At 52.6% G+C, this 27,621-nt stretch overlaps 1 protein-coding gene across 3 annotated transcripts; it reads left to right on the top strand.

The window, feature by feature from the left end:
* The first annotated feature begins 70 nt into the window (after window positions 1-70).
* TAB1 (TGF-beta activated kinase 1 (MAP3K7) binding protein 1) lies at window positions 71-26,560 on the top strand. Of its 3 annotated transcripts, none has more exons than XM_032644820.1 (11): window positions 71-176; window positions 14,067-14,203; window positions 14,575-14,728; window positions 15,819-15,905; window positions 16,393-16,531; window positions 17,501-17,614; window positions 18,240-18,351; window positions 20,106-20,250; window positions 21,819-22,041; window positions 22,998-23,160; window positions 24,744-26,560. In XM_032644820.1, exons 1-11 carry the CDS (start codon window positions 144-146, stop codon window positions 24,949-24,951), a joined length of 1,515 nt encoding a protein of 504 aa, XP_032500711.1. In that variant the 5' UTR covers window positions 71-143; the 3' UTR covers window positions 24,952-26,560. The 3 variants fall into 3 exon arrangements, with proteins under 3 accessions (XP_032500711.1, XP_032500713.1, XP_032500712.1); XM_032644822.1 differs by having other exon boundaries at window positions 24,748-24,911; XM_032644821.1 differs by having other exon boundaries at window positions 24,640-24,767.
* Window positions 26,561-27,621: the final 1,061 nt, after the last annotated feature.

The raw sequence follows: 27,621 nt of genomic DNA, 5'->3' as shown, positions 1-27,621 counted from the left end.
GCCACATCCTACTTCGGCCGTAGGGTGGCGCTGGGCTCAAGCTCCCTGGCAGCGCGGTCCTCCTGGCCGGCTTTGGGCCGCTCTAGCCGCCTTTCTCGCCTGCTCTGCCGGGAGGCGGGCGCGCTCGCGGGGGTCCCTCCAAGATGGCGGCACAGAGGAGGAGCCTGCTGCAGAGTGTGAGGAACCCACTCGCTCTTCGGGATGGGGGTTGGGAGCCCGGGGGGACCTGTCGGGTGCAAGCGCGGCTCCTTCTCCGCCTTTGGTCGCCTCCCCGTCCCTGGCAGGGTGTGGCCGCCGCCCTCCCCTTTCCCGGGCCGGCCCCCCCTCATTCCCGACCCCGGGTGCGTGCCGCGCGTGCGCGTTGCCGGCCGGGCCGTCGGGGGCTCGGATTCGCGGTCCAGCGGCCGCGAGCGTCAAGGGCGCGTGGAGGTTAGGAGCGTTCTGGAGCCTGCAGGGACAGTGGTGCGCGGCCGCCGAGAGAGGCGGGGTAGCGAGCCTACCCCGGGCCCTGGGCGGGTCGTGCGATAGTAATCATCATAGCAGCAGCAGCCAGTTGTGTATCGCTTACTATATCCCAGGCTTTGTGCCAATAGCTTTATATTTCTAAGTTTAATTTTTCATAACAGCCCCGTGAGACAAGTACTGTAATTCTCCCTGTTTTACAGATGAGGAAACTGAGGCACAGAGAGGTGGTCATTTGCCAAAGGCCACACAGCTGGTAAGTGGCAGAGGCAGGATTAAAATCAGGGATTCTGATTCCAGAAACCCTCTTAACCTCTAGGCTATAGGAGGGAATGACTGGGTTCTGGTCCTGGCTGTAACTCACTGTGCTTCCCTCAGTCTCAGTTTCCTTATCCATTAGGTAAGAGCAGGCAGTGGGAGGATTGTCTTGAGGCTCCCTCCTCCCCCCCTCCCCCCAGTCTGGACCCTCATGGGATTGTCACTGGTATCTTCCAGCACCTGCATCCTTTTGACACACATATACACATGCACATGCGTGTTGGCACCATGGACCAAGGGCAGGTTGCTGGTCCCCTGGGTCCTCCTCAGACATGGCAGTCTGTTGTACTTGCCTGCGGACTTGTCTGCCTCCTGTACTGGAAAGTGAACTTGAAGAGAGGGGAACACTGAATAGTGTTACCAGCACCTCCCATCACTAGGTGCTGGGCATTCAATAAATTGTTTATAAAATAATGAGTAAAGCATTTGAGGCCAGGTTCAGTGCTCAGCCCTGACTTTACAGAAATGCAGCACATCTTGGCCCTACTGCCCTAAGGGGTCTTGAAGCATTGGAACCAGAGGGTAAGGGTGGCCTTCACTGCTGTAATCTAATGAGAGGCTTTGTGTAGACTCCCTTTGAAATTGCTCCTCCAGGACGGCAATTCCCAGCTTTTCCCAGTGGGGAATGCTCTCTTCCCCTCCACACCTTTGGCTGTCCCTTTATTTTACTACTGCCTGGCAGTTTGGCCTTACCCTTTTTTTTTTTTTTTTTTGCGGCACACTGGCCTCTCACTGTTGTGGCCTCTTCCGTTGCGGAGCACAGGCTCCGGACGCGCAGGCTCAGCGGCCATGGCTCACGGGCCCAGCCGCTCCGCGGCATGTGGGATCCTCCCGGAACGGGGCACGAACCCGTGTCCCCTGCATCGGCAGGCGGACTCCCAACCACTGCGCCACCAGGGAAGCCCTGGCCTTATCCTTGAGTTGGTTAGGTAGGCCTGGCCCTCTGCTTTGTAGGAGGGCAGGGCCCTTATGTAAATGTCCCCAGTGTAGTAAATATTCCAGAAATACTGGGTGGATTGTGGCAGATGCTGGTGTGGTTAACTGTCATAGGCTGACCTGGCTTGCTGAGGAGAGTGGCTACCAGCTTCCCTCCCTTATCGGTGTGATGGAGCCCAGGGGACTCAGGTTAGACAGAGGCGAGCATTGCTAGCTCCAGAACGTGTGCAGTCTTTTAAAGTTGGATGGTTAGCTTTAAGCACATAGCGCTGTGATGAAAGGCAAAGGGATGATAGGGATGTCCACACCAGACCTCTCCCACGCTAATGATGATCAAGACATCTCTGCTCACAGGGTATCCAAGGGTCCACACGGTGTGCTGGGCTTGGCCTGCCGTCCACTGTCCTGAGTCCGGTGAGAGTAGCTCAGACACCGTCATTCAGCAGGTGGCTATGAGATCTGCTGGTCTGTAGTTACTGGGCCTGGGGATACGAAGATAAATAAGGCAGGTGTCCACCCCCACTGCATTTGCAGTCCTGCGTGGGAGAAGGAGCCTGTATCACTAATGTGATGTGTAAGGCACTCTAGTGTCAATGTGTTGAGGGGCTGCAGATGGCCTAATTTGACCAGGCCAGTGCAGGAGGGGCTGGGGATCTGCTGTCATGGTGCTGGGAGGGAGTGCCAGGGACAAGATGGCAAAGTGCTTCGTGGAATGTCATACTGAGGAGTCTCACCTTTGCTCCCCAGGTAGTGTAGTACCTTGAAAGGTCTTGTGAAGAAAAGATGAGCTTTTGAAGTAGCTTCAAAAGAACTTGGGCCCTTCACAGCCTGTTAAAATAGCTCACGGGTCCTGTATGACCTTGGGCAATTCACTAACATCCCTAAACCTTGATTTTTCACTTAACATCCCTGAACCTTGGTTTCCCCACCCGAGAGGACTCCCAGGAGAGTTGTTAGTATTAAATGAACATGTTACACTCCTGACCTGGTGTGGTTACCTCCAGCCATGAAGCTCCACCTTCAGTCCTGATGTGAACGAAGGCCTACGGTTCATTCCCTTAAACGTCACTGAGTACTCAGTATGTGGCAGGCACTGTGTAGATGCAGGGGACCCTGCCCTCGTGAAGCTTATGTTCTAGTGAGTGAGATAGGAAACAGAAAGAAGTACAGATTATATATGATGTAATAATATCCAGAATATAACATAGGGGTGGTGCGAGGAAGAATAGGCCAGATTCACAGACAGCGGGGTGAAGGGCCTGTTTTAGACAGAGTGGTCGGGGAAGACAGTTGAACGTTTGATGAGATGAGGTGGGCGATGTGAGAGGGAGTATTCCTGCGTGAGGGAACAGGGGTGCAAAGGCTCCCCTATTAGGGGAGCGTCAGGCTGGAGTGGAGTATGTTGGGGGAGTAGTAGAAGCCGAGGTCCGAGGGAGCCTTGTGGATCCTGATGTGAGCTTTGGATTCTGTGCTAAGTGTGATGTGAAACTCTAGGGTGGGTTTGAGTAGGGGCATGAAGTGATCTGATTCGTGGCTGGAGAAAGAGCCTTCTGTCGAGAGGCAGGCGTTTGAGCGGCCAGAGTGGAAGCTTGGGACCTGCTGCGTGGTGCTCCCCGTTGCCCAGGTGTGAGACGACAGAGGCTCGGTCAGAGTGACGGAAGAGGGGTGGTGAGAAGGACCCAGTTCTGGCTGTGTTTGGGGGGAAGAGCTGATATGGTTTGCTGACAGATCAAGTGTGAGGCGTGTGACAGAGGAAGAAGAGTCGAGAAGGACTACAAGGTTTTGGTTGGAACAACAGTGGTGCTGTTTACTGAGGTGGGGAGCCCTGGAGGAGGCGTGCCCTGGGGGCAGGGAGAATCAAGAGTTTAATTTTGCCTAAACTACTATTTACTTAATTATTTAAAAAGTCAACTTGAAATCAAAATTTTCCTGAGCAATTATATCTATGAAATCACAGGTCCTAGCCATATATTTTTCTTCTAATGTATGTTAAAATAAACACATAGCCTTAAAATAAAAACATCCTTTAGACCATCACCTACAACTGTCTCATATGCCGTCAGAATGTGGTCCAGCTGCTCCGGCACACGGTAAGCTCCACAATTATTAGTAGCCCCTTTAAAATGTATTAGTGCTATATTTGTGATGAAAACATAGAGAACCTTTGATGGAAACCCTAGTGAAACAGGTGGGGGCCAGGAGTGGGGTCGGTCCCAGAGAAGTGAGGAAGGAAAAGGGGGTCATTCTGAAAGATAGAGATGGCAGGAGGCATCGGGGTGTTTTAGGCTTTTTGGAGAGAAAGAACTGCTACCCCCACCCAGAGTCATCTTGCTGAGGGCATGATTCTCCCTTTCTGAGCTTCCTTTTTGCTTCTAAGTAATCCGGGTGCTTCCGCCACAAAAACACTTGGCCTTTTCATACTATAATTTGATATTCAGGCTGTGGCCTGAACTTGGAATCATGCTTTTGTCTATTTCTGCTGCCCAGGAGTTTGAGATGAGTCTCTGTGGGGACTTTTATGGACTACTTTTTAAAAATGAATTTATTTTATTTTTGGCTGTGTTGGGTCTTCATTGCTGTGCTCAGGCTTTCTCTAGTTGCGGTGAGTGGGGGTTACTCTTTGTCGCCGTGCGCGGGCTTCTCATTGCGGTGCCTTGTTTTGTTGCGGAGCACGGGCTCTAGGTGTGTGGGCTTCAGTAGTTGTGGCTCGCGGGCTCTAGAGCACAGGCTCAGTAGTTGTGGCGCATGGGCTTAGTTGCTCCGCGGCATGTGGGATCTTCCCAGGCCAGGGCTCGAACCTTTGTCCCCTGCATTGGTGCAACCACTGCGCCACCAGGGAAGCCCTTATGGACTATCTTTATGTGACATGGTCACGTGTACATGAGGTGCTGATGCTGAAATATATGTGTGCAAGGTGTGACCCCCTTAATGGGTTAAATACAATTGAATAACTAGAGAAATTTATACCAAAATATGAATTTTGGAATCTCTCTCAGAAAATCAAGTTAAAATTAGGCTTTTCGAAACAGATTCTTTCTTGTGAGAAATGGGTTTGTAACCCATCAAAGAGTTAAGTGAGCCATACTCACTGCTGTATGTGTTTATGAGGCTCTAGCCTGAGGCTCCCCTTTCTCAGCTTCTCAGGACTCATGTTCAGGCGCTAAGCACCGCTTGCTGCTGGTGCTGTGGGCCTGGCATTTGCGGGCGTGGGAGAAAGTGTGCATCAGTGCGTGCAGGGGTGGAAGGGTGGGTGGTTTGTGTGAGTAGAAAATACATGACCTTTCCGAAAACTGTTCAGAAACGTGGAGGAAGGAAGCAAGAGTGTTGGCAGTCTGGTGGGTTTTAATAGAATCAGCAATGAGTGCTTGGTATGGATAATCCCCGATGGCGGTGGACAGAAGGGGGAGAATACAATTGAAGCTTACCCGGCCACAGCAGGGTGAGAATGATTTGAGGGCCACTGCTGAAATCAGGGAGGACCAGATACTCTCCCACCCCCACACGGGTAGCACCTCCTGGAATTGTCTGGCAGCTTGTTACCGAATGTTTGAGCTGCTGTGGGGACTGCACTCCATGCAGGGCCGTCGCTGAAGGAGCACTCATGAGTATCTGAGAAATGGCCCATATGTCATTGGGTCTAAGACACTATGGATTATAAGGACACATCATTATTTTATATACTACTAAGAAGGAAAGTGCCCTGCTAATTAACTTGTAACACACTAACTTCAGCGATATTAAAAATGTTGAAAATACATGTCTTTGAATCGGTGAAATAAAGTAGCCAATTAACAATACCAGGCTATAACCTGAGAGTTGCCACAAGTTGCCAAATAGTTAATAGCCAGTGAGTAGGTACCCAGAATGCACGGTGAGGCCACGGGATGCATTTCTCAGGGAAGGGGCCCCAAGGCCTTGGGCAGTATTTTCCCAGAACCTGGAACACATTCAGTGAGGTGGTTAGGTGTATGCCGATGTAAAACGCATCCTTACATGTGGGGGTTATTTGCTCTTTAGTTCTCTTTGAAACTTTCTGATGATACCAGGAGATAAACTTGGTTTGGTCCTAGTACGTATGTAACACCTTTCTGGTTCTTGCTAATCTCCCTTTATTTCAGCAGAGAGAACAGGGCTTCAGCTCAGAGTGCAGCAGCCCATGACTTAAGCTAGAATTTAATAACCTTGTTTTGTTTTCCTTTTTTATTACCGTCAAGATTTGGCAGGTAATAATGGTTTTCCACTTATAATACTGAAGAGTTTACATTCAAAATGAAGTCATTTTAATAAAAGAAAACATGGCAGATTAAAGAAAAAACATGAAATGGATAATTTGTTGAAGATGGTGAGTGGATGGTTGAGGTTTGGGAAACACGGGCCTCTGGCACCAGTGGGATTTGAGCTGGGCTTTTGTGGGTGGATAGGACTTGGAAAGATAGAAAGGGGGAGGCTCTGCCTTACCGTAGATACTATTTAATATGCTCTTTGGGTAATTTTTTTCTTATTTCTTCTTTCTTTATTTAAATAGCAAGGCAAGTTGGCTAGAAACTCATTGTTTAAAGAATGTCAATGTGAAATAGGAGAACTTCGCTCAGCAAGGTTCATATATAAATAGTTGGTTTGTTTTAAAGTATGTGCTTGTTTCTGTGACTGTACCTCTAGGGTCAGTAGCCTCTTTATTTGAGGTTCCAAAAATACATATGGCTTTTCAAGTATCATAAACCTTTGGCGGAGGTGTTACTTCCCTTCTGTGTTTGGTGCAGACACCTCCTGTCAGAAGCGGGTTAGCTTCCCACGCTTTTTCTTCTGGTCACAGTTTTTTAGAAGTCATTTGAAACACTCTGTAGCAGGCCTTATCTGTACAAGATAGACAGCTGAGTGAGATTGTTAATCTGTCAAAGGGTGAGATTCAAAACTATGTCAACAGGCTGGATGGCTGAGATGAAAGCATTAAGATATAATCCAACCGATATAAATTGAAGTTTAAAAAACTCCTCTACAGGAGTGTGGTTTTGGGGAACTGACTCAAGAGAACTTCAGAGGAAAAAGGCTTTGTTATTTTAGTTGACAGTAAGTAGAGGCTAGATGCCCATCTTTTCTTTAAGTATATGAAGGCTGTTGATTTTTTGTGTTGATTTTGTATCCTGCCATCTTACTGATTTATTTCATTTGAGTTAGTTTTATTATTTATTCTTTAGGGTTTCCAAATACCATCACATCAACTGCAAATAGAGATGACTGTACGTCTTTTCCAAGTCGTATGCTCTCCTTCTTTTCTCTTGTCTAATTGCATGTGCTGACACCTCCAGTTCATTAAGTAATGCAGATTATAGGTATCCTTGCTTTGTTCCTGATCCTAATGCGAATGCCTTTTGTGTTTACCCACTAAGTAAGATGCTGGTATTAGGACTGACTGAAGTATATATATAATCATTAAGAAAATATCCATCAATGACTGTTTCCTTAAGTGTTTTTATCAGAAATGGACAAACACTGCCCTTAAGCCCTGGAGTACTTACCCACTGACCTAAACACTGATTGCCAATTACTAAAACAATGCATTTCCAAAATATTACTAGCTCAACATTATGAAAATCCAATTTCAGAAAAAGCACTTAACACTGTAGAAGTATCCAGACACTAAGCGTAAATACTTTCTGAAGAATAAGGTACTTGTTAAGTAGGTTGACCACTGTCAGACACACAGTCTTTCTGGTTTGGGGAGCTTGCTACACTCATGTCAGCTGGGCATGGCTGCAGCAGCCAGCATGGCATCAGCCCGCTCCTGAGAGCAGCTTCGTGAGCTCCCATTGTGAAGTGCTTTTACATGAGTTGTTCCTCTGCCACGACACAGTGATGTGGCAAGTTCCTCAGTCATCCATTTTGAGTTTGTCTCCTTCCTTGTGAAAGACTAACGTACTAGTCTTTTTCATAGTGTATTTCTCAATGCCGAGTGGGCCCATAAGTTGCTTGGGTAATATTTTTTTTTTCTGGAAAGTATGAATTTATTGGAAAGATTTAAGTCCCCGGAAGCCTGTCTCTGACCCTTGCGGGAGTTAGATAATGGCAGAGGAAGCACTGTGATTGCAGCATCGATGACGGGTTTTGCATCGTGGGCGACACATTCATATTGTTCATCTCACATTAGAGGACGAGTTCAATCCATCTTAATCTCAGTTTTAATCACAGACAGGATTCTAGAAAGTATAAATGTCTTCTCCTCCCATGCTTTAAAACAGCTGGGACATTTTGGGGTGCCGAATACTGGCTTCTTGGCCCATCTTTTCAGGACAGGGGACACTCCTAGTTGGGGAGATGCTTTTGTGCCTCTGCCTTATCTTATGCTTAATTTCTTCCCAGTTGGAGGCAGGAGGCAGACCCTAGAAAAAGGAGCTTCTTTGGGAAATTTACTTGCGAGGTTGCCTGAGACCTTTGTGAGGTCCTTGGTGATGGAGTTATATTAATCAGATCTAAGACATAGGGGATGATTGGCAATATCTGTTCCTTGAAATATAATTCCTTGGCAATGACCTCCTTTCTGTGGCCTTAAAGGCCTTACACTGTCCTTACTTGGGCACACACGTGCGTGCATGTGTGTAAAACGCAGGAGCAAGCCACTTTCCCCGCTGCTCACTACAGAGGCCACGCCAGCCTCACACTTCCTTAAACCTAAGTCATTCTATTTTCTACCTCAGGGTCTTTGCATCTGCTTGGAAGGCTCCTTACCCACTTTCTGAAATGGCCACTGCTCCATAATCGTTCAGGTCTGTCTCAGAGGTCACCTCCCCAGAGAGGCTTCTTCTGGCCACCTCATCTGAAAGAGCCCTCCCCACCACTGTGTGTCCCCTTACCCTGATGTATTTTCTCCATAGCACGTTCCCTTGTCTAAAAGTGCCTTGTTTATTTATCGTATTACATGTTTGAAGTCTCTCTCCCTAGAAAGGAAGTTTCAAGCCAGGACCCTCGGTTGTTTTCTCCACTGTGTCCACAGCACCTGGAGTAATGCCAGCCTGTTGTAAATGTTCAGTAAACATTTGTTGAATGAATATATGTGTTAATCAAATATACTCTCATTGCATAATGTCATACATGGATTCCAAAGACTGAAGTTCACACTTATGTTAAGAGAGACATTTTTGTTGCTTTAAAGTGAGACAGGTCAGGATTAAAACTAGAAACAGTTTTGTGTTGCTGTGAAGCAGTTTTTTGTTTTGTTTTGTTTTATTTCCCTGTAGCTTGACCTGAAAGAGTTAAATGCTCAGCACCATCGGGAGCTGAGCAGAATTTCAGCTCTTGTTGCCGTTCCTTTTCTATTAGTAGATTTTAGTCGTATGTTCTGTTGTCAAAGACTGCTCGTAGGGGCTTCCCTGGTGGCGCAGTGGTTGAGAGTCCGCCTGCCGATGCAGGGGACACGGGTTCGTGCCCCGGTCTGGGAGGATCCCACGTGCCGCGGAGCGGCTGGGCCCGTGAGCCATGGCCGCTGAGCCTGCGCGTCCGGAGCCTGTCCTCCGCAACGGGAGAGGCCACAACAGTGAGAGGCCCGCGTAACGCATAAAAAAAAAAAAAAAAAAAAAAAAAAAAAAGACTGCTCGTAGGCATTGGTAGCTTTTTAGCCCTTGTGGTGAAGTTGTGTGAATTTTTAAAGTCCCATAAAGAAGACACAAGGACTTTTAAAGACATACCGTTTGATGAATTGCAAGATTCAATATAGTGAAGATGTCACATCTCCTCAGATTGATCTATAGATTTGAAACAATTCCAATCAAAATCCCAGCAGGATTTTCTTGTCAATACAAGCTGATTCTAAAATTTATATGGAAAGGTAAAGGAACTAGAATAGCCAAAACAGTTTTGAAAAAGAATAAAGTTAGAGGCATCACACCAACTGATGTTATAATGTAGATATTAAATACAGATTAATAAAGCTGTGGTCATCAAGAGCTTTGAGTTGGTGGAAGGATAGACACATAGATCAATGGAATAGAATAGAGTCAAGAAATAGACCCAGGGCTTCCCTGGTGGCGCAGTGGTTGAGAGTCCGCCTGCCGATGCAGGGGATACGGGTTCGTGCCCCAGTCCGGGAAGATCCCACATCCCGCGGAGCAGCTGGGCCCGTGAGCCATGGCTGCTGAGCCTGCGCTTCCGGAGCCTGTGCTCCGCAACGGGAGAGGCCACAGCAGTGAGAGGCCTGCGTACCGAAAAAGGAAAAAAAAAAAAAAAAAAGAAATAGACCCATACGAGTATGGCCAGTTAATTTTTGACAAAGGTGCAAAAGGTAATTAAATGGAGAAAGGATAGTCTTTTTTTCTTTTTTTTTTAAAGTAACCAGAAGTATTTAAAATACTCTTTTTTAAAAAAATTTATTTTTGGCTGCGTTGGGTCTTTGTTGCTGCACACAGGCTTTCTCTAGTTGCGGCGACTGGGGGGGCTGCTTTTCGTTGCGGTGCACGGGCTTCTCACTGTGGTGGCTTCTCTTGTTGCGGAGCACAGGCTGTAGGTGCACGGCCTTCAGTAGTTGTGGCGCATGGACTCTAGAGCACAGGCTCAGTAGTTGTGGCGTACAGGCCTAGGTGCTCTGCGGCATGTGGGATCTTCCCGGACCAGGGCTCGAACCTGTGTACCCTGCATTGGCAGGCGGATTCCTAACCACAGCGCCACCAGGGAAGTCCAGAGAAAGGATGGTCGTTTCAACAAATACTATTGGAAAAATTGGACATCCATTTGCCAAAAAAAAAAAAAAAAAAAAAAAAATTTACCTAAATCTCCTGCCTTATATAGAAATTAACTCAAAATGGATCACAGGTCTAAATGTAAAACTATAACACTTTTATTTTTTATTTATTTATTTTAAAATTTATTTATTTGGCTGTGCCGGGTCTTAGTTGTGGCATGAGGGATCCTTTAGTTGAGGCATGCAGGCTCTTAGTTGCAGCGTGCATGTGGGATCTAATTTCCTGACCAGGGATCATCCTGGGCCCCCTGCATTGAGAGCATGGAGTCTTAACCTCTGGACCACCAGGGAAGTCCCTATAACACTTTTAGAAGAAAACAGAAGATATTGTGACCTGAGCCTGGGCAAAGAGTTCTTAGAGATGACATCAAAAACATGAACCATGAAAGAAAAAAAATGAGTAAATGGATTTCATCAGGGTCCACAACTATTGAGCTCCTGCGCCTCAGTGAGAGAGCCCGCGTGCTGCAAACTACAGAGCCCACGTGCTCTGGAGCCCGTGTGCCACACCTACAGAGAAGCCTGAGCACTGCAACGCAGAGACAGCTCACAGTAACGAAAGATCCCACATGCCTTAAAGATCCTGTGTGCTGCAACTAAGACCCGACACAGCCAAAAAAATAAGGAAAATAAATAAATATTTTTTAAAAAAGGATTTCATCACAAGTAAAATCTTTTGCTTTACAAAAGACACTCACTGGTAAGTGAATGAAATAGCAGGTAGAGACTGGGAAAAATATTTGCAAATCACATATGCAAGAAAAGACTTTTATCCAAAATATATGAAGGACTCTCAAAATTCAGTAGTTAAGAAAACAAACAACACAATTAAAACATAGGTATGAGACTTTTTAAAGAGACACTTCACCAAAGAAGATATGTGAATGGCAAATAGGCACATGAAAAGATGCTCAACATCATTATTAGCCATTAGGGAAATGCAAATTAAAGCTGTGATGAGATATCATTATACACTTCTTAGAATGTCTTAAAAAAAAATACCATGTGATGAGAATGTGGAGCAGCAAGAAGGGTCGTGCGTTACCTGTGGGAGGCAAGTGGCGCGCCGCTTTGCAAAGCAGTTTGGCAGCTTCGTATAAAGTTAAACAGCAGTCTCACTCCTAGGTGTTTACCCTAGAGATACGAAGAGTTATGTTCACACAGAAACCTGCCCATGAGTGTTTATAACAGCTCTCTTCATAATTGCCAAAAACTGGAAACAGCCCAAATGCCCTTAAGGGGATGAATGGATAAACTATACTATGTCCATATGACAGAATACTGCTCTACAATAAAAAGGGGCCAACTGTTGGTGCACGCACCAGCTTGGATGGATCTCAAAGGCATAATGCTGAGTGAGAGAAGCCAGTCTCAAAAGGTTATGTACTTAAAGACATAGAGTACAGTGGTGGTTGCCAGGGGCCGGAGGGAAGGGAGAATGGGGAGTTTTTGTTTAACGGGTAGAGTTTCAGTTTATGGGGATGGATGGTGGCGATGGCTGCACAGCACTATGAATATATGTAACACCAGTAAAATGTACACTTAAAGATGGCTTGAAAAATGGTTAAGATGATAAAGTTTATGTTATATGTGTTAACCACAATAGAAAGAGGAAGAAAAAGGTTATGCATTGTATAATTTGATTTATGGCGTTCTTGAAAAGACTGTAGAGTGATGGGGCACAGGTCACTGGTTGCCAGGAGTTAGGGGAGGGTGTGGCTTCAAAGGGGCAGCATGAGGGCGTGTTTGGGGAAGATGGGCTGTTCTGTATCTTTATTGTGGCGGTAGTTACACAAATCTCTACGAGTGTTAAAACTCATAGTCATAGACCTGGGGCTTCCCTGGTGGCGCCGTGGTTGAGAGTCCGCCTGCCGATGCAGGGGACACGGGTTCGTGCCCCGGTCCGGGAAGATCCCACATGCCGCGGAGCGGCTGGGCCTGTGAGCCATGGCCGCTGAGCCTGCGCGTCTGGAGCCTGTGCTCTGCAACGGAAGAGGCCACAACAGTGAGAGGCCCGCGCACCACACAAAAAAAACAAAAAAAAAAACCTCATAGACCTGCCCACCAGAAACGCAGTTTTACTATATGCTAATTTAAAAATAAAAACACACCCTGCTGAAGTTGCTCCAGGGTGCAAAGCACAAAACTAAAGCACTGGAATAAATGCAGCATAAAAGCAATTGAAATGAAAAAAAATAAATAAAAAAGCTATGAAGTCACTCCCTGTCAGTATGTAAATAAACAAAAGATGAAATTGGCCAGGAAAGCTAACCACAGGCTTTTTACATATCTGATTGCAAAAGCCTGTTGAAGTAGTTTTCACATCCTTTTTTGAAGTCTTACTGCTAACTTGTAAGAAGTTGTGCACAGTATTCGTGCTTTTTAAATTTTCAATAAAGCTTTCAATCCAAATTTTACTCTCCTTGCAGTTGAACTTTGATTTTCCCAGTTTTAGTTTGCTCTAGTTCAGCTTGGTGGGCACGGGAATGCCTTTGTGAACCAGGCGGGGCTCTCAAGTGGGGGCTTGGTGTAGGGGAGGCTTTCAGTGAGTTAGTGGATCACACCTGCGCCTTGTGTCAGGGTCGATTCTGGGGCTTAGAAAGTGCAGGTGCTCAGAGTGCCCCCCCAAGGAGATTTAGGAAATTCAGAGTCTGTGTTTGGGCTGCCTCCTAGACAGCTCTGTGTATATGTGCGTGTTTGTGTTTAAAGCTCTGTCGTGGTTATACTGAACAGCCTGCTTTGAGATCCATGGGGTAGAATGGGAGTCAGACACAGGCAAGAGTGGGGGGCCAAGTGTAGTAGGGATACACAAGAGGGCTGGCAGCCAAGCCTGGGGAGGGGCATCCTGAAGGAAGTCTTCCTGGAGGCGGTGACTCCCGAGCCAGAGTCCCGAAGGACATGGAGAATTATTAGACAAGGACAAGGAGGGTGTTCCACGCAGAGGGCAAGAGCGGGATGTGGACAGGGTACTGCAAGCATTTGGTACTAGTGGAGAAGCATATGGCAGGGGGGCAGATGGGAGAGGACACCAGGGTGGAGTGGGGACCAGGGTGTGGAGACCCCAGTGCCAGGAAGAGTGACTGAGGCTGAGCTTCTAAGTCAGTTTCTCTAGGTGTGGATCTGTGTTGCTTGAATCAGTCCCCTGGGAGGAGCTGTCTACACTGCATATATCCTGAGCCCCCCCAGGATCAGACATTCTGTGGGCGGGGCCTGGAAATCTGCGGTTTTAACCAGTGCCCAAGGGATTGGAGTCAGAGCCATTGCAGTGCAAGGTGGGGACCACCAAAGAGTTTTTATACGAGGAGTTTGCTTCACTTGTGTGTGTGTGTTTCACTCATGCTCCACAGCGTAGCGCACTCCTGGAGATCCCTGCTGAGCCTTGCATGTGGGAACTCTAGTCTTTTTCAGGTTTCCCGGGGAAGTTTGTGGATCAGCCATAAACCACGCAAACCCTTCTGCAAGTGTTTGTTCATACACGCATCATTGTTTTCCAGGAGGAAGTGGAACCCTCTGGGTGGGGCTCCGGGCCTGCTAGGTTTTTGTTGGGGAAGAAAAAGCAGATGAGGTGGGGTCTGCCCTGGGTGAGAAGGTAACGCGCTTGGTTTCCTGGTGTCCTTCCCAGGAGCAGCAACCAAGCTGGACGGATGACCTGCCGCTCTGCCACCTCTCTGGAGTTGGCTCAGCCTCCAACCGCAGCTACTCTGCCGATGGCAAGGGCACTGAGAGCCACCCACCAGAGGACAACTGGCTCAAGTTCAGGTGAGAGTGCTGGCAGCGCTCTCCTGGGCACCAGAAGTAGGTTTGCAAGCAAGAGAAAGCAGTTTTGCAGCTGTTTTCCGTAGGGCTTCCTAGTACGATATGGCCCACGGGAGGTGGTGTCTGCTGCTGTCCCTTCCACATCTAGACCTCAGACCAGCTGAAGACCTGCTACAGGGGGCAGGGGTATCCTAGAAAGTCACAGCCAGAGTGCAATGATAGTCAAAGTGGGGGACCCACGTGGGCACCTGAAGCCACAGCTGCTGTCTTTTGTCTCCCCAATGCCTTTCCTTTCTCCCCTTCACTCTGGAGCTGGCATCACTCTTCTGTGAGCCCCTGGTCTCAGGCCACCTCCTGCCCTCTCCCTCTGTCAGGAGTGAGAACAGCTGCTTCCTGTACGGGGTCTTCAACGGCTACGATGGCAACCGGGTAACCAACTTTGTGGCCCAGCGGCTGTCTGCGGAGCTCCTGCTGGGCCAGCTCAGCACCGAGCACACTGAGGCCGACGTGCGGCGGGTCCTGCTGCAGGTACTGGGGCTCGGGCTGGCTGGCCATGGCTGAGTTCCCTGGGCCTCGGCCCTGCAACTGCAGAGCGTGCGGTTAGCCCGGGGCTGGTCTGAAGGCCTCGCTGGCTCCTTGTCTCCGCAGAAGAACCAGCTCTGGGAGCCTCTTGCAGCGGCAGGGGCACCCCACTTCCCAGGTGCAGGGCTGGGCAGCCAGCAGCAGTCCTTCCCCACGCCTGGCAGGGTTGGCTCTGGACGAGATGCTCCTGGGGAAGGGGACTATGGACGTCACCTTGGACGTGGGGTATAGTGGCAGCTGCTGAGCCCTGGTAGAGACAAGGTCGTTGGGGGTGGCCCTCTCCCCCGGCGTGGCTCAGGCACTCAGTCACTGGGGGCTCCCCAGGCCCTGCCTCCTCGCTCCCGCTGGGCTTGTGCTTGTTTTGCCACTTCTGCGTTTCTGCTTGCTGCTGTTCTGGAGTTTGTCCTCCTGGCATCGCCTTTTGGAAGCAAGTCCAGGGGCACTTAGTCTTAGACGAGAAATGTGGATTCCTCTTCCTCGAAAACAGCATTCCCAGCCATTTTCCTGCCTTGGCACCTGCGGGCCCGCGCGCCGGCCATGGCCTTAGGGCCCAGTGCCAGTGAGTGTCAGCTGGCGCCCTTGGGAAAGGTGGCAGCGTGAGCTGTGTTGAGAGGCCTTCAGGATGTGGCAGTGACACTAGCTGTCACTGACCTAGACTTGGTCTGAGCCGGGCGCTGGGTGCTCAAGGCGGACACCCTCAGTCACTGTCAGAACAGTGCTTCCTCTGAGGAGGCCGCGCTGCCTGGCCGGCAAGTGCCAAGCTGGCCGTCACCCTCAGGCAGCCTGTGCTCCCTACCTCTCTGCCACGTCCCGCCTCTCTGGTCGCTCTGCACTGCCACCTGGAAGGCACCAGCCCCACGGGGCCATCTTCATCAGACCTTGCTCTGCGGGAGCAGCAGTGCCTGGTGGTGCGCTGTGCGAAGCCCCATCACATGGTAACCTGCGGCTGATGCAACTCGTTGCCGTTAATAGCACTTCAGCCTCAGACGACAGTGGTGTTTGAACTGGCCTTTGCCGCCTTGTCCTCTGCCTCCAGGCCTTCGATGTGGTGGAGAGGAGCTTCCTAGAGTCCATCGATGACGCGTTGGCAGAGAAGGCGAGCCTCCAGTCCCAGCTGCCTGAGGTAACGTCCCCAGCCTGTGCCCCACGAGCAGCAGATCAAGGTCCAGCTTTGCTAGGAGCAAGGACTCATCTGCCATGTCCCTCCCAGGCCATTGATACAACTGGGCCAGAGCGGCAGGCGTTAGGGGACAGTTTCTGATGGGATGCAGGTGGCAACGGGTCTGCCCTCCTTGGCTGGCTACGAGCAGCCATACTCTGCGACTCCACTTGGGGTGGGCATAGGGTGTGAGAGAAGCTCCTTCCAGGTCGGTCCTCGGCCCGAATCTGTCCAGGCCTCGTCACCCGCCTGCTCACGTCATGCGCAGGTACCTTCAGGGCCGACGGGACGAATTAGGTCACGCCTGGCTCTCCTGAAAGAAGCCTGCCCTGGAGCTGCAGCCAGCTTCCTTCCCGGCCGGGCCTCAGATGCTCTGTCTTTAAGGGAGGGGAGGTTGGTGAGATGCTCTCCAAGGCCCTGGCCTGCTCTGACCGCCGGTGATGGCTTCTAGGGCACCCCTCAGCACCAGCTGCCCCCTCAGTATCAGAAGATCCTCGAAAGACTCAAGACGTTGGAGAAGGAGATTTCGGGAGGAGCCATGGCCGTGGTGGCGGTCCTTCTCAACAACAGGCTCTATGTCGCCAATGTCGGTGAGCCACCTGCCTGTCCCAAGGCAGGAGAGCAGGGGAGAAGGTCAGCCTCGGGATCCGTGTGTCCTTTGGGCGGTCTGCTTCCCAGACACGGAAGACCTCCACCTCGAGCATCCTGAGACCACTAAGTGTTTCCCGTTAACTTCATAGGACGTCTCAGTCCCAGGCCGGGGCATTTGAAGTACCTGCTGAGAGGCTGGTGTCCCGGCTTGAGTCCCCCCTGTGCCCCTAACTGGCTTGTGGCCTTGGGGAGTTGTGTCCCCTCTCTGGGCTACCTTAGTGGCTTCCTTGTCTAGAAGAAGTTGTCCGGCTGTGGAAGACCCACTTGGCATGAAGGGCGGCAAGATGGGCTGGGTTTGGGCTGGAGGGTGAGAGGTCACAGGGACGTTTGGGTTTGTAGGTGAAGAAGGGCCATGTTCGAGCCTGAGAAGGCGGTGCCCTCAGGGTGCAGTTTACTGCAGGGGCTCTGGAGAGACCCCACTGATATGGTCCCTCTTCTCTTCTCCTTTCCTTAAGATTTCGTTACGGAAAAAATTCAAAACTGTAATAAACAGCATTTTTATGTGAAGAGCATTTAATGAACTGCTGTGTGCCCATCCCCCAGCCCCAGCATCCTCCCCCGGCCAGCCTCACTTCATCTACAGCCCTCTGTCCCCGCGTTGTTGTTAAGCAAACCCAGACGCTGTGTCGTGCTATCTGTAAATACTGCAGTGTGGCTCCTTAGGGAAAAGGTCTCGTTAAAATCCTAATCATAATTGTCCTCGGATGTCACTGGAAAAGTTTAACCTAATTCCTTAATATTATCAGCTCTCCCTGACTGGTGACTGGCTCCAGTGGTCTGAGCCTATTTTCTTTGCTCATTTCAAGGATTTCCACGTGTGAGATGCTTGCCTTTTCTCTCTTTTCTCAACGTGTCCTGTTCTTCGCTGTGCTCTCAGTCTTTGCTCAGCTGCTTGAATTCTTCTGCAGGTACGAACCGTGCGCTTTTATGCAAATCCACGGTGGATGGTCTTCAGGTGACACAGTTGAACGTGGACCACACCACGGAGAATGAGGATGAGCTCTTCCGGCTCTCACAGCTGGGTGAGTGGGGGGCGGGGCCTGGTGGCTCACCCTGTGCCTTCTGTTGGCCACGTAGAGAAAGGCATGAAGTGGACGGGCTGTGACCTTGGGCTTGGGACCAGCCTGCCTGGGGTTGAATCCCAGCTCTTCCACTTACTAGTTGGTGATTTTGGAACTTACTCAAGTTTTCTGTGCCTCAGTTTACCCTTCTGTGTAATGAGGATAATAGTAACACTTAACCTCAGGGTGTTGTGGGGATTGAAAGAGTTACTACATGTGAAATGCTTCCAGGAGTCTCTGGTATGCACTGTTATTGGTGGAGACTGAGAGGCCAAAGAAGTCCTGGGGCTCCAGCTGCCGCCATGGCCACCCCCTCCCTTCCCTGTGAGCCCAGGCTGCAGAGGGAGCTGAGCTGGGCGGTGCTGGATCTGCTGTCCCGTAGGGGAGGACTCTGAGCCACGGGTGTTCTGATGGGGATGGGGGCTGAGGACACTGGGGGACTTTGGGCTAACTGCCCTCCTAGGTGCCTGCTATGATTTCACTTCCTGTTCAGTGCCTCGTTTTTGTGGACATGTCTGTATCCCCTTCTTTTGGTTCTTCTTTATGAACAAACTCTGAGGTTGTCGTGTTGTTCTTCCTCTGGGAGGTTTGGATGCAGGAAAAATCAAGCAAGTGGGCGTCATCTGCGGGCAGGAGAGCACCAGGCGCATTGGGGACTACAAGGTCAAATACGGCTACACTGACATCGACCTGCTCAGGTGAGTGGCCGGCCCAGCTGCCCCCATTTGTGAGACCAGAGGCCTGGGGCAGGTGCAGATTTTAGGCTCTAGGGACAAAAGGTACAGTTGAGGTAGTTTGGAGCCCAAGGAGATTCTTTCGTTCTCCCGGAGAGGCTGGTGTGGGGCAGGCCCTGGACCCAGCAGGCAGCAGGCCAGGAGTTGGGGTCCTGTAGAGCTAGGCTGGCAAGGGGTTAGGTGGGGAGCTGGGCCAAAGCCAAGGGCAGCAACCAATGCTACAGGGCCTGGCAGGAGAGGCCAGAGTTGGCATGAGCTGCCTGGTGTGGATGGAGACAGACCGAAGGCCTGTTGGTCGGTATTGTCATGACTGGGGCCAGGGCGGGGCTGCCAGATGGGTTGTCCCTTCTGGATGCCACCCACTGCTCATAGCAAACAGACGATGATAATAACGTGAGCCTTCATCCAAGCCCGTGCGCAGTTTTTTACATCCATTCTCTTATTCAGTCCTCAGGCCCTATGAAGTGGGTGCTCTTATTGCCCCAGAGGTATTTTCGTATGAGGAAACTGACACATGCAGACACTAGGTAGCCTGCCTGGTCTCAGGGCTAATAGTGGGCTTAGGCAAGACTTGAAGCCAGGCAGGCTGAATTCAGAGCTTGTGTCCTGAACTACGGCGACCCTGTATGCGACAACGCTGTGTGTGTGTGTGTGTGTGTGATGCCCACCTTGTGTCTTAGAAAACATGTGTTACAGCTCCTTACCCTCACAAGGTTTAAATAATTACGTTTGGAACCTTTTGTCTCTAATTTGTCGGGCTCTGTTTGCTTTACGCAAAGGTCCATCTGTGGTTTAAAACAATTCAAACGGTGCCCAGGATATGCCGTGAAAAGTGAATCTTCCTCCCCCCACTAGCCCAGACTCCTTCCTCAGAAGCTGCTAGTTTCTGAGGTTTCCTGCCCTGGAGTTTCTGTGTACGTGCGCGCGTGTGTGTGCGCTCTGCATGCACTGTGCATGGCGCGTGCTTGTTGGGGGTGGGGAGGGAGCAAGTGCCCTTTCAAAACACCCACAAATGCTAGCGTTCCGCACCCAGTGTTGTGCACTTCACTTTTTCCAGTATAGGCACCCACGCCTCCATTCCTACACACCTACAATTAAGGCTGGCAGCGTCCTTGGTAACAGTTGCTAGGATTCCAGTGTGTAGCTGTCAGCACTCACCTAACCCGCCCCTACTGATGGACCGGCCTTCAGGATGTTGCCAGACTCACTCTTTCAAATCCTGTTGCCAGGAACATCTTCTTGTCCTTGCCCTGTGTGCATGTGTGCATGTTGGAGCTTCCCGACATTGGCCAGCTCTGATGGTGCATCAGTTCATAGTCCCTCTGCAGCTAGAGTGTATGTGGGGCCTCGGTCAGCTTGGAGGAGCCCAAGAGGAGTGGGCTTTTAAAAGGGAACCCATGCCTCTGGCTGTCCCACCCTCCCCCTGCCACCCCCCAGCTCTGTGGACAGGAAATGCGGAGTGGGACCAGGATTGGGCATTTGACCTTGGCCGTTGTGACCCCAGCCTCGCCCTGGCTTTCCTGGCCCTCTGAGCTTTATTTTAAGAGCTGCCCTCAGAAGACAGGTCTGTTTTTCTGGTTTTCTCTCTCCTCTCTTTCTTTTCCTCTTGTCAGATGTGTGTTTTATTTTACATTCTGGATGTAGATTCTTCTCACCAGAATAAATGTCCCCAGGGGGCCATTCCAAGCACAGCTGTGCCCTCTGCTCTCTTCCCACAGCGCTGCCAAGTCCAAGCCCATCATCGCGGAGCCTGAAATCCACGGTGCACAGCCCCTGGATGGGGTGACTGGCTTCCTGGTGCTGATGTCCGAGGGGCTGTACAAGGCCCTGGAGGCAGCCCACGGACCTGGGCAGGCCAACCAGGTGAGCTGGGCCCGAGCAGAGCATGGCTGGCCAGCCTGCAGGGTGGCATGCTCCCCAGAGCTCTGATTCTCACATGCTTTCACCAGACATCTTCTCTGGGTTCAAAGTTGGGAGAAGAAAAAGCCCAGAGTTCCAAGAACACCCATCCTACCCAAAAGCTTTGCTCATCTGGGCTTGAAGCAGTTCCAGTCCCCAGGGTCCTGAGCAAAGCCTAAGGGAAGAGGGTGAAGGGAAATGAATTTCCACAGGCACACGTGGCTCTGGAGACTGTCTGGGAAGGGCCCGGGTGGGCCGCGGAGGAAAGCCCAGCAGGGCGCAGCCTGGTACATAGAACGCTGGCCAAGGAGTCGTGCGGCCCGCCCAGGTCCCGCTCCACTGCCCCGGTCGCTTCCCTCTTTGAGTTGCAGATGATATACAGTTCATTCCTTGTTTCTGAGATAGGGATGATGACATCTGCCTTTGTGGGGTTGTGATGAAGGCTGGGCGTGGTAGACACAGGTTCTCAGCCAGGGGGAGCTGCTGCTTTTTCCTACACCTTGGGATGCACGTGTCAGACGGTCGTCACTAAAGCGGGACTTGGAGGCAGTCACATTGAGAATGACCTTGAAGGGAAGCTGCCTTTACCTGACCTGGGCTTGCTGGGTCAGTCAGAGAAGTTCAGCTTGTGTTTCTCCTTCCATCTGTGACTCTGGTGAGAAGGTAACCTTTTCTGCTCTGTCCTAATTAAAAATAATGAGGGCAAGTCTTAGGCGCCTCACTGTCTCCTAATACCTGTGTTCAAGGTTTTTCATCTATTTTATCTCATTCCTTCCAGTAGCCTTATAACATGGTAGGGGCAGGGGCTCACTGCCATGTCAGGCTAGGGAACTTGGGGCTCACAGAGTTCAGGGTCTTGCCTGAGGTGACAAAGCTGGTCAGTGCTGGAGCTGAGCCCCCCGGACCATGCCCAGGTCATTTCCTGTTACCTGCCAGCCTGCCCTCCTACCTCCAGGAGACTGCAGCCAGCCATCATGTAGAGGATTTTGTGTTTATATTTTTTATCTTACCATAAATGTGATCTTTTTTTCCTTTTTTTTGCTCTTCGTGATAAGGCTATCCAGTGGCTTCTGCTGGGTTCTAGAATACACGGGACAGTGGACTTCTCTGAGGGCAGGGATCCTCTCTTCATCCTGTATCCTCAGTTTCTGACAAAATCGACATATCATCTCCTACAATAAGTTTGTTCCAGGAAAGAAAGCCGACAATTTGTACTGAGCTTGAAGTGCCCTCACATCCGTTATGTTATTTAATCTTCACTGTAATGCAGTGAGGTGGATATTATCCCCCATTTTTTTGGTGTGTGGAAGCCAAAAATCAGAGAAATCACAAGGTCACACCTTTTCTAATGAGAAAGTTCCAAAAGAATTATCCTGAATACCTTGAGAAGCTCAGGTGGCAGGCTTGGCTGGTGGGGACGTCCACTTGCTTGGCTGGTGACCCCTAAGTGTCCTGATTTGGCTGTGAAGGTGTGGCCTACACTCCCTGGGCCCCCTCGTTGCTCACCAGGTTTGTGCTCCCGTCGCCCCCAGGAGATCGCCGCCATGATCGACACGGAGTTCGCCAAGCAGACTTCCCTGGATGCAGTGGCCCAGGCCGTGGTGGACCGGGTGAAGCGCATCCACAGTGACACCTTCGCCAGTGGCGGGGAGCGTGCCAAGTTCTGCCCAAGGCACGAGGACATGACCCTGCTGGTGCGGAACTTCGGCTACCCCCTGGGAGAGATGAGCCAGGCCGCACCTACCCCCGCCCCAGGTATGTGTGCCGCAAGCCTGTGCCCGAGGCCACGGCCTTGCTGCCTGGGGCGGAGTGGAGTCGGGAGGCCTGGCTTTGAGCAGTTCCAGGCCCGGCCCTGACTTTAAAGCTGTCTGAGCTGTGCTTATTTTTCCCTTTTTGTCTGTGAAATGAGGACAATACCACCTGCCCTGGCCTCCTTTGAAAGACCTGAGGGCGCGGGAAGCACTTTGCAGCACCACGGGCCACATCGCGGGGACAGCGGCAGCTGTGGGCTCAGTGCCTGCTGTGCGCCAGCCACCTCGCCCGCATATTTCCTTTCGTCCTCATTAACAACCCTTTTACAGAAAGGAAACTGAGGCCCTAGAAGGAAGGGACCTAGCCGAGGTTGGGCATGTCAGAGGTGAGGGAGAGACGCTTTACTCTCTACCTTTTTAATTCTGAATCATGTTGCCCAGGAAGAATTATTCTTTTGTTCTCCCTCCCAGTGCTGCTTTAGTGTCAAGACCATCAGTTCCTGGGGGCTGCATTTCTTTTTCTTTTTTTCAAACAAGCAAGCTCTAGCACTCAAGCATCAGATGGATTTGTTCTCCCACGGACCCCGGGGTTACTGGAGTTTCTCTAGCTTGTTATTGCAACCGTATTTTTGTTGGGCCAACCTCAACTAGGAGCATACTTAGCCCTTGGGTTAAAGCACCGTGGGAAGCCAGGCAGTAACCCTTCCGTTGGGGCAGCTCAGCACTTCTCTTCCTGCCTTGAGCACCGGCATGCTTTGCTGCTGAGCCGAGGCCCCTGCCTGGCCCGGAAGAGTCTCTGCCGCACGTACTCCTTCGCTGTCCTAAGGGGCAGAGGGTCAAGCTAGGGGATCCAAGCCGGGCCACCGCCTACCTTCTCGGGCCCTGGAGCGGCCCTGTTGCTGCCACCCCAGGGTCCCCCCGAGCTGCGTCCTGTAGCCCACCACTCTCTTCCTCCCATAGCTGCAGGAGGACGCGTGTACCCCGTATCCGTGCCTTACTCAAGCGCCCAGAGCACCAGCAAAACCAGCGTGACCCTGTCCCTCGTCATGCCCTCCCAGGGCCAGCTAGTCAACGGGGCCCACAGCGCCTCCACCCTGGACGAAGCCACTCCTACCCTCACCAAGTAAGCGGCCACCCCCAGCCCCAGCCATCACAGGCCTGCTTCCTGGGCACAGCCCTAGGTCCCTGGACAGGAGTGGCCGTAGGGCCAGGTCCTATGCCTGAGGAACCTTGGATGAGACGCCCTGAGGTGTGCTGGGGTCTTGTTCCTCTCAAATCCCCCAGTTCCATCCCTGGGGAGGCCTCCGTAGCCTCCCAGGCGGGACTGCAGGTTCCAGCAGCTCCTTGAAGCCGGAAGGGAGGGGGTGGAGACGGGCAGCTCAGGCTGACTGCCTGCTGCTCATTTCTTCTTGCAGGTGCCATGTATTCGTTTTCATTTAATGGGAAGGTTGTCCTCTTGTTCTTTTCTCTTCTCCCGTCTTGGAGTGTGTGATTTGGGGGACCTCCCCCATGGTATCTGTGCTTGTGGGACATTGTTTGGCCTGTGCCGGCTTATGAGAGCCAGTGCTCTCTGACTGAAGCGTCCGATTTTAGCTTTGAAGCGAGTTCTCTAGTTTCAGGCTGGGGGAGGGGTGGAGGCAGCAGGGGGTCTGGAGCCTGGGGTTGTGGTGGGCGGGCCCCCTCCTCACTCCTGGCAGACCTGCCTGACAGGTCGGGTGTCTGCCCCGCCCCCTCCACGTCTGGGGAATGTACCCCCCACCTGCCACACCAGGGGGCTGGGCTCTGGTTTCCACATTCCAGCCCTGCACAGAATAATAGAGGTGCCCCACCCAGCCCACTCAGGATCTGGCCGGTTGGAAGGGCCACCGGGAAGGTTTCCCTGTGCCTCGCAGGGGGCCTTTCCTTCTCCCTGCCCCCAGGCTGCTGCCGCCGCCGCCCCTGTGGGCTGGACGGGCCTGCCGGGCAGCTGCGTGATGGGCATCCCAAGCGTTGTACGGGTGGCCTCCCCACCCCTGCAGGGCTGCTCAGAGGAGCCACCAGCTGTGTCCACAAAGGCAGGGCGTGGAGCAGCCATCCCAGACCAGGCAGGAGAACCAGCCATTCTTCTGTGCCTCCAGCTCCCTGGGTCCCTCCATCCTGTGTCAGAGCTTAGTTGCCCCCCCACCCCGCTGCCGGGCTGGCCCAGCTCTGAGTGCTGGGAGTGTGCAGGACAGTGGGTTAGTAGGTAATTCCCAGATGTTGCAGGCTGTGTGGCAGAGGGTGGGTGCCCGGGGAGCTCTGGGAACGTGGGGGGCCCGTCCCCACCCAGCTTGCGAGAGAAACGAGGAGGAGGGAGTAGGGAGGTTTTCCGGGAGAAGAGCCCTGGCCTGCCTGTGACCAGTGGGGTTTGGTCTGGGATGGATTTGGAGAGGTTGGAGTGGGTGGCACCCAGCTCGGCGCCGCTCCGCGGGTGGCAGGTTCTGCATCCTACGCAGTAGCCGCTAGCCACGCGTGATTATTGAGCACTGAAGTGGGGGCTCCATTTGTTTCATTCTAGTTAATTTAAAGAGCTACATGTGGTTAGAGCTTCAAAAATACATTTGACTTTTCCTCTGCCCCGAAGGACATCTGGCCGGCTGGCCCTTGTGGTGGCCTTTGTGGCCTGTGCCCTGAGGGGCTGGCCAGACGCCACGGCCCATCACTGATTTGCCCCTGTTGTGCTCCCAGCCAGAGCCCGACCCTGACCCTGCAGTCCACCAACACGCACACCCAGAGCAGCAGCTCCAGCTCTGACGGGGGCCTTTTCCGCTCCCGGCCCGCCCACTCGCTCCCGCCCGGCGAGGATGGCCGCGTCGAGCCTTACGTGGACTTTGCGGAGTTCTACCGCCTCTGGAGCGTGGACCATGGCGAGCAGAGTGTGGTGATGGCGCCGTAGCCCGGCCGTGGAGTGCAGCCTGAGCAGGACCTTGCCTGGGGACGGGGCCCAGCTCCGGGCCTTTTCCTGCCATTTGCCTGTGCCCCGGGGGCCAGCGGGGGCCTGGTGCTCAGCCTGCGTCGTACTCTCACTCCACAGCCTGCGATGCTGTAGAGAATGTTCTCTCAGTGCACCAACGCAGACCGGACCCCTTGCCACGGTGGCAGCACAGGGGCCGGAGGCTCAGTCCCCCGGCAGCCTCAGCCACGACCATTGCTGTTTCTCAGAGCAAGGGGCACAAGTGCGGCAGCCCACGAGCCCCGCGAGTGGCAGCCACTGCTTTCCCAAGGCCACCCGCTTCCCGACACCATCTCCCCTGGAGGAGCCTGTGGCCACTGCTAGCGCCCCCTCGCCTTCTCCAGCTGGCCTCCAGAGTGGAACCCCAGTTGGCGTCTGTACCTTCGAGGCCTGCACCCGTCCCTGGGCCCCGTCCCTAGGCCTCTTTGGGCTCAGGGGCACTGGGATGGCTGCAGAGGGGGCAGTCAGGTAGAAAGGAACCGGAGAGAACTGGTCCAAGAGGAGCACTGGTCCTGGAACCCACCAGAGTGGGCAGGCTGGGCAGGGCTGGCTCCCCAGGGCCGGGTGAAGAGGGGAGGTGTGCCCGGCCTGAGTGGGGGCAGGGGCCGCCCTTGTCAGGCCCCTCCGGGAGTGGCGAGGCCCTGAATCAGGGTGAGCCAGTTCTGCTCTGCTTTTCCCCGCTGGAGCTGGGGAGGGCCCCAGGGTGGGAGCTGCTGAGACTGCAGTCTTAACCACTGACTGTGAGTCTCTGCCAGCTCCACGGTAACAGACAGGTCTTAGGCCAGGCCTCGGGGCTCACTGGAAACAGAGAACAGTGGAGAATGGTTCCAAAAGGTCCTGGAGACCGGCTGCTCTGGGTGGTCGAGGGCTTTGGAGACATGCACTGTTCTTACAGACACTTAGGGTCGGGATCAGGCCAGCCCAGGCCCTCAGTTAGACCATTTCATGCATGTTCTCTGCCTTCATTGGGGAAGGGGTGCCACCAGGGCTGTCAGCTGGAATTGCCCTTCGTATTTTCAGAGGAGGAAGCAGGCCCAGGAGACTCACACCTTGTCCAAGTCACGCAGTCAGTGGTGGAGCAGAACTCAGACTTTCTTGTCAGTCTCTGAGGCCCCCCTGGGTTCTTGCCAACACCCCCCCACCTGGTGCCCAGCCTCCTGCCCCATGATGCCCCAGACACAGCTCACCAGGGACTGGCTGCTGTGCACGGCCTCCAGTGTGCTTGGACTCTGAAAAGTCAAAGGCCAGTTCCAAGGTTCCGTGTTCGCCCTGTGGTCCAGGAGCATGTTTTCCTGTGGCAGGGCCGGGCCCACTGTGGTGCCGGTTTCCGAGGGGAGCCGCGGCACGAGCAGACGAAAAGCGGATCTCAGCAGAGGGCCCTGACCCCCTCCACCACGAAGCCATCTCCGTTGTGCGGGTGAGCAGATTTAAAATCAGTCACAGAGGCTTGGGCACAGAGGGATTCTCTTCCGAGAATGTCTCTAGAGATAGAATCACCTTTTTACGGCAGTAAAGAGATAATAAAGGGTGGTATAATGTGTCGTGCTGTTAATAGTCTACGGGTGTCTTGTGTAGCTCGCGGCGGCCCTGGGAGGTGGCCGTTGCCTCCTGCCCCGCTCAGCATCTGGAAGTGCCAGCTCACCAGGCCTGGGAGTGGCAGAGCCAGGATGTGAACCCGGCCTCCGGACCGGACTGGTGCTGCCACCTCACAGCCTGAGGGGAGGGCGCTGGGTTGCTCAGCATCCCCCGAGGTCCCTGCACACCTGGAGAGGGTGACAGGCCTCCCCTGCTGCGCGCCAGCTCCTCCTCTTCCTGAAGGCAAGGCCGGTTCTCGGCGTGTGAGTGTGGTGTGGCTGGCAGGGCTGCGGGTCACCAGGACCCAGTCCTCCCACTCCCGCTCCCCACTGGTCAGTAGACCTTGAGAAGGTTCCTCAGCCTCATTTTGGTTTCGTCTGCATGGAGGATACTCTGAATACTAGTCCACAAAGCACCTCTTCCCGCTTTACGGGACCTAAGACCTTGTCCCTCCAACACCGTAAAGTCATGTATAAGGAAGGGTCTGCCTGGGGCCTTGAGTGCAGCTGGTGCTACTTGCCACTTCCCCTGGGAACCCAGACGCTGGGCTGTGGGTGTGGTTATTGCCTCTTCTCAGCGAAGCCCAGAGGGAGGCTGTCAACCGGGCTCCCGGACGTTTCCTCCAGCAAGGGCATCTTTCATGATTCTTCTTTCTGGGCCCCCTGCTTTGAAGCCAAACAAGGACACAGATTCCTGCCAATCCTGACGGGCTCGGCAGGAGCACGTGCTTTGTTCCCACGCAGAGGTGATGTCAGCCCGGAGCAAAGAAGGGCATTTCCATGAGCCTCTGGGCGTGCAGCCTCCTCAAGGAGGCTTTGAGGAGTATTGACACCAGCTCAGGGACTCCATTCCTGCCTCCGAGACACTCCTGCCTTCAGGCTGTGTGGACCAGCCGGCTCATCCAGCCCCTTCTTGCCCCGTTCTCCCAGGTCCCTCGGTGGGCCAGGGCCAGGGTGGACCTCAGGGCCCCATGCATTGCCTCAAGGCCAGAGCCCCCGCCTGTTTCCGCACCCTCTTGCAATTGTCACTTCAGCAAAG

Source organism: Phocoena sinus, chromosome 10, assembly GCF_008692025.1.
Source record: "Phocoena sinus isolate mPhoSin1 chromosome 10, mPhoSin1.pri, whole genome shotgun sequence".
NCBI lineage: Eukaryota > Metazoa > Chordata > Mammalia > Artiodactyla > Phocoenidae > Phocoena > Phocoena sinus.
This window is presented reverse-complemented; position numbering and strand designations above follow the sequence as displayed.

Coding starts and splice junctions, on each gene's coding strand:
- TAB1 (XM_032644820.1), top strand. CDS start 144: ATGGCGGCACAGAGGAGGAGCCTGCTGCAGAGT. Junction 16,532..17,500: donor GCTCTATGTCGCCAATGTCG/GTGAGCCACCTG, acceptor ATTCTTCTGCAG/GTACGAACCGTGCGCTTTTA. Junction 20,251..21,818: donor GACCTGGGCAGGCCAACCAG/GTGAGCTGGGCC, acceptor CGTCGCCCCCAG/GAGATCGCCGCCATGATCGA.